Source organism: Microplitis mediator, chromosome 9 (assembly GCF_029852145.1).
Source record: "Microplitis mediator isolate UGA2020A chromosome 9, iyMicMedi2.1, whole genome shotgun sequence".
Lineage (NCBI taxonomy): Eukaryota > Metazoa > Arthropoda > Insecta > Hymenoptera > Braconidae > Microplitis > Microplitis mediator.
In genome coordinates this window covers 9,124,578-9,131,279 of record NC_079977.1, presented here as the reverse complement: position 1 = coordinate 9,131,279, position 6,702 = coordinate 9,124,578, and the positions used below count along the sequence as shown (strand labels likewise).

General features: G+C 29.4%; 1 protein-coding gene across 1 annotated transcript; it reads right to left on the bottom strand.

Annotated features, from left to right (window-relative positions):
* Positions 1-4,818: 4,818 nt before the first annotated feature.
* LOC130675037 (tigger transposable element-derived protein 4-like) lies at positions 4,819-6,021 on the bottom strand. The gene has a single exon (XM_057480492.1). It carries the CDS (start codon positions 6,013-6,015, stop codon positions 4,819-4,821), a length of 1,197 nt encoding a protein of 398 aa, XP_057336475.1. The 5' UTR covers positions 6,016-6,021.
* Between the last annotated feature and the right edge of the window lie 681 nt (positions 6,022-6,702).

Sequence of the window (6,702 nt, the reverse complement as noted above, 5' to 3'; positions counted from 1 at the left end):
TATCAGGAATAATATTTTCACAGTATCGAAAAAAAAAAAATATAGTCGATTTTTTTGGCCCAGTCTAATGCATTCCTATACATAGTGTATAGCCAGAGTTGCAAATAGCGCATTAAATTTATAATTGCATTAGTGTTTCAATTTAATTTTTTTTTATATTTCATAATCCAAAAACAACAAATTAAAAATGATTTTGTAATTTTCTAATTGAATATCTTTGAATTGAAAATAATTTTTTCATTTTTAATCCAACATTTTTCAATTAAAAATTAAATTTCAAATTTTCAATTTGTAAAGTATCGTTGAAATGTAATGGCTTAATTTTTAAATCTACGTTTTCAAATAAAACATTAAATAAAAAATTTCAATTCGGAAAACCAGATTAAAAAATTTCTTTCTAATCTCTAATTCCATATCTAATAATTGAAAAGTCAATCAAAAATTTTAATTAGCCATAGCTAAAGGGGATTAGAAAATTGCATTCTGTTTCTAAATTTTCTATTTTCGAATAAAAAAATTAAATTAAATATTTTTAATTCTGAACATCGGATTGGTGTTGGTTTAATTTTAAATTTTCTGCTTACGCTGAAAATTATTCAAAAAATTTAATGCTCAAATGTCTTAACTATGCATGATCTTCTTAATTCAAATTCTATTATATCTGACGATCAACAGTAAGTTTAAAAATTTTCAAACTTGAAGATCAAGTAAAACAGTATTCTTTCCTGTTATAAGTGCTGTCAAATTTTTTGTCTTGATTACTTATTTGATTGCGTACCGGATCTGAATTAAAAAGTAATTTTCAATTTTTGATCCCATGTGTTTGGATTAATAAGTAATTTTTTAATTTTTAATCCCACGTATCTGAATTAGAATTAATTTTTGAAATTTTAGACCCACGTGTCAATTTAAAAACTACTTTTTTAAATTTCCATTTCACTTCTCTTATTAAAAATTGGTTTTTCGATTCTTAATCCCACGTGTTTATATTTAAATTAATTTTTCAATTCAAGATGTTGAATTAAAAATTAACTTTGTAATTTTAATCGATATAATTTCAATTACGGATTGAAAATTCGATTTTTGATTGCAAATATTCTCATTAAAGAATTCGCAACCCTGTGTATAGCCTCCCTGCGTTTATCGTAGTAGTAATGATCAGATGGTTCCACTTTTGACCACCAGATGGTGTAATTATAGAATGATAGGCTTGCAGGCAAAATCCCCACATCACATTCTGACCAGTGTATATCTCGCCAAAATACGTTTCCATGAAGCAACAAAATGCCCAAATCACATATAGCCAAAGTGACAAAATGTTGAAGTCACAAAATGCAAATGTTTCAATACGTTGGAATAATAACACGCCCAAGTAACAATTCGACCAATTGAAAAAATGTCAAAGTTAAAAAATGCTGAAATCATACTTCGCAGAATTCACGATTCGTCCAAGTGACAATTCGTCAAAATTATAAAATGCCCAGAAAAAAAAGGGAGGATAACTTCAGTCAATAATCTAGAATTCTACAGTAAAATTAGTATTATCATAACAGTAACCAGATAATAGATAAAAAAAATCAGCGGTAAATTTAAAAACAAGATAATTGTATATCATAATAATAAATAGTACTTTTTGGAATTGAACAAGAAGTAAATTTATTATCTTTTATATTTAATATAAAATAAATAAATTAAAAATTTATGGTAATTTAAGTAAAAATAATTATTAAAAAAACAAAATAAAATTTTCTTTGACATTTGAAACGAATTACTTAAAGTAATTACCAAGTCCAAATAAGACATTAATATAGAATATACATATAATTACAACTTTACTATAATAATAATAATAATAATAATAATAATAATAATAATAATAATAATAATAATAATAATAATAATAATAATAATAATAATAATAATAATAATAATAATAATAATAATAATCTTTATATGCATTTCACTGTACAACTTCCGTTTTTTTACAATTTTTTTCTTATTCTTAGTTTATTTACTTATTTACATTGATTGATGTCATTCATAACTAATTTAGCATTCTTACAATCATTCGTACTTTATTATTGTAATTTGTTCCCTAGTTTTCGCGGGCTACAACTTGACTAATTTCTATATATTACAATTTACAGAGTCAAACTTCAAATCTTTATTAATCACATAGGTAAATTTATAATAATTATTTTAGAACATCGAAAAAATGGTTAACAGTGTATTTGTTAATAAAGATTTGAATATGACTCTAATCTTAAAAATGTGTAGAATACGGTTCAAATTTTTTTGTAACAATCTTAATTAGTTTTTGATACTTGCGAAATTTAAACTATTTGAAAATTAATCATATATAAAATAAAATAATTTAGTCATAATATAGTTTTTTAAATAATAGTTATCTTTAAAATTAATATTTTTTAAAATTGATTGATTTACGAACAATAAAAAAATAATTTTAACTATATATTCATGACTTGAAAATTTACATGTACGTAAAAATAATGTATAGAAATTAGTCAAGTTGTAATTATATGTATATTCTATATTAATGTCTTATTTGGACTTGGTAATTACTTTAAGTAATTCGTTTCAAATGTCAAAGAAAATTTTATTTTGTTTTTTTAATAATTATTTTTACTTAAATTACCATAAATTTTTAATTTATTTATTTTATATTAAATATAAAAGATAATAAATTTACTTCTTGTTCAATTCCAAAAAGTACTATTTATTATTATGATATACAATTATCTTGTTTTTAAATTTACCGCTGATTTTTTTTATCTATTATCTGGTTACTGTTATGATAATACTAATTTTACTGTAGAATTCTAGATTATTGACTGAAGTTATCCTCCCTTTTTTTTCTGGGCATTTTATAATTTTGACGAATTGTCACTTGGACGAATCGTGAATTCTGCGAAGTATGATTTCAGCATTTTTTAACTTTGACATTTTTTCAATTGGTCGAATTGTTACTTGGGCGTGTTATTATTCCAACGTATTGAAACATTTGCATTTTGTGACTTCAACATTTTGTCACTTTGGCTATATGTGATTTGGGCATTTTGTTGCTTCATGGAAACGTATTTTGGCGAGATATACACTGGTCAGAATGTGATGTGGGGATTTTGCCTGCAAGCCGAATGATATAATAATAATAGCAAACGGCAATAATAATAACAGTCATCCCATAGACTATACATTAGACAGTGTATAGCCACCATACATAGATTATACATAAAAAGGTTACGATTTTTTCTCGCGTTACGGACGTTTTTTGCCGGCTAGGATACCCCTCCGCAACGCGCCATAAGGAACTTCATTCCAAAAAAAAAATAAATAAATTTATGGTTAACATCCATGATTTCATACTTTTCGAAACATTTTCCAAGCTGATTGGTTTTAAGCTTCTAGGGGAAATTGATTCGTTACTTTTTATTTTCGGTCTTTTTCTACTAGCATCCTGTAAATTTCAAGTATTTCAAACATCAGCGAGTATACAAACATTTATTTATTTATTTATTTCTTTTATTTAAAAAATACTGGCTCAAAAATAACATTCTTTCAAAGCCATTTAGAAGTAGAAAATACCTGCGCTTTTTCATTCGACTTATCATTCAGTGAAATCAGAGGTTCTCCGAAGAGTCCTGATACTGAACCATCAAACGATATCTATGACAAATAAAATTTTATTGAAATCATGTACACTGTAAAAAATCAGGAGTAGATACGAATCATATTTAAATCTAAATTCACTCCCTTACTCAAAGTTCCGGAATTTTAAAATGAAATTATCCCACATACGAAGTAAATAGAGATTATTTTTTTTTTTTTTTAATGGGTGATTCCGGAGTAATGTTAATTGTATATCAATCTGTATTCACTCTAACCCGGATGTTTGATATTTATATAAATTCTCTTTCAGAGTGAATTTTACTCCAGAGAAAAAATAAATAAAAAATCATACGCTCTGAATTTACTCCGGATTCAATCCATATCCACTCCAAAAATTTTGTATAGTGTAAAAAAAAAATTAAAATTTGTGAAAAATGGAATCGTACTCTTTGATTCACTCGAGAGGATTTATCGGTTCGAGATTTGTTGTCTGGTAAACTGTCAATCTCGGCGTCTCTTGAATGATGAGCTCTGTTTACAACTGTATCATGTGTGGTGCTATTATTATTGTTTTCTCTTTCATTAGAATTACGGTGTGGGCTTCTACGATTATTCACAACTCTATCTGGTGATTTTTCTCCAGCTATTTTTTCCAAGTTTTTTTTGACATATGACTTTCGAGCTTAATTTATTAACACAAAATTAATAAATACGATCATCAAGTATTTATAAGTACAGTGTAAACTCTATATAGCGACACTGAAGGGACTGTGCATTTTATGGCGTTATAGAGAGTTGTCGTTAAATGAAGAGAAGAAACATCAGAATTAGAAAAAGAAAAAGTTTATTTCCGACTATTGTTAGTAGTTATGTGCATAAAAAAGAACGCTATTGCGTATAGTCTGTTATTTTTGTCTGACGCCTTTTGCTGCACCAGTAATTTTGTTGTATTTTTTTACTTATTTTATTCATATCTAGCAATATTGAGGCATCTTGGGTATAAAGGAAGTATTTTTCCAATAATTTAGCTGCTTCCAGAGCTTCTTTAATGCTCGGCGTAGGCTCAGGCTCATCCGTCTCATCTTCTTCATCGCCTTGTTCTTGATCCTCAGTTTTTCTCACTGAATCCAAAATTTCTCCGTCTGTGAGTGAAGCCGTTGTAAGCAGGCGGTCGTCTACTTCGATGTAGGTTTAAAGATTTACCGTATTTCCTGTCATGTTGAACTGTTGAATCCACTCAGTTAATGGAAGGTCGTCGTCGCTTTCAAACTCAGGTTCTGTTTCCACCTCATCACTCGTAGAATTGGTACAAAGTCCAGCATGTCGAAAAGAGTGCTGTATAGTTGTGGGTGTCACTTCTTCCCAGGCTTTAGATAAAAAATTTACTGCATGTAGCATATTAACAGAAGTTTTACCCTCAGATTTGACTAGCTCCATCAATAATTTCCTTCTGTAGTGACCCTTGAGGCTTTTAATCACACTCTGGTCCATTGGCTGTAAGACACTAGTCGTATTTGGAGGAAGAAATGCCAACTCTATGTTTTGAAGGTTTGATATAGACGGGTGGGCAGGGCAGTTGTCAACAAGAAGTAAAATTTTTCGTCCCTTCAATTCTGCATCCCACTTTCGCACTTCTTCTTCAAAAAGTTGACTGGTCATCCAAGCTGATTTATTAGCTTTATACGTCACTGGCAATTTTTTAATGTTCTTAAAACAGCGCGGATTTTTCGATTTGCCTATTATCATTAGCTTTTTTTTTTCTGTGCCATCCATATTAGCAGCCACAAGCACCGTAATACGTTCCTTGGAAAGCTTTCCTCCCACACACTTTTCCCCTTTAAATTTCAGAGTTTTATCTGGAGTCAACTTATAGAAAATTCCTGCTTCATCAGCATTGAAAATGTCACTTGGGGCGTATTTTTCTATGAATTTTGACCACACTCTGTTAATCCAATCATGAGTCACATTTGTATCAACACTTCGTGCTTCCCCACTTATTTTACCATAGTTGATGTGATGACGCTGCTTGAATTTTCCGAGCCATCCTTCTGATGCTTTGAAAGAAGTTAAACCAAGTTCTTCAGCAAAATTCTCCGCCTTAGCTTTCACGAGCGGCCCCGAGATAGGCATATTATTCTGACGCTGTCGGTGAAACCATGATAGTACAGCTTGATCCAAATCTTCGTATATAGGTTTCTTTAATTTTTTGGAATTTTTTCCCTCGCCTTCAGCGTGGAGGATTTTTTCTTTGTTTTTCCATATTGTGGACACGGTAGAGCGACTAAATCCAAAGCGTCTGCCAACATCACTTATCTTCTCTCCCGTTTCTATTGCGCGTATCAGTAAAACTTTTTCGTCAATACACAGTGATTTTCTTTTATTAGCCATGTTTACAGTTTGAAAGTTTGTGAGCAACTAAGAATATGATAAGGTATAGATAATCCATGACTCCTACTTATGAGTCATGGTCAACAACAGTCTACACGTACAAGCAATCCCAATTTGTAAACAAAAGAACGAATTTCTTAGAAAGTTCGGTATGCATGATGCCGTTATTGTTGTCATTATTGAGAGTGGGTGTAATGCTATGTAGAGTGAAACATTGTATGAAAGACAAGCTAAACCAACCAAAGCCATTTGATTTCGACGCTTAAGGGAGTTTGTCGTTAAATAGAGTGACGTTACATGGAGTTTACACTGTATTTGAATCTTATTTGACACATCGATCACTAATCCATCATAATATTTCCACCCTGCTTTTAGTCTATACTTCGAGTCACGCCACTCAATAACATAAGATTCATTTAAATCAATCTCTTCTGCTCTGAATTTTTTTTCGTCAAAATCTAATATCCATTCAACCGGTATATCTGGCGTATATTTATTTTTATTTTCACTTTTGTCTGTCCATTTGGCAAGAGCATAAGTTGGTCGTGGCATTATTCAAATGCAAAATCAAAATTTAAATTATCACTTTAAATTGACAGCTTTAAATATATAATTCACAGTTGTGAATATAAAAAAATAAATGACTTAAAACGAAACATAAGAATAATTAAATTTTTGTTTTAAATA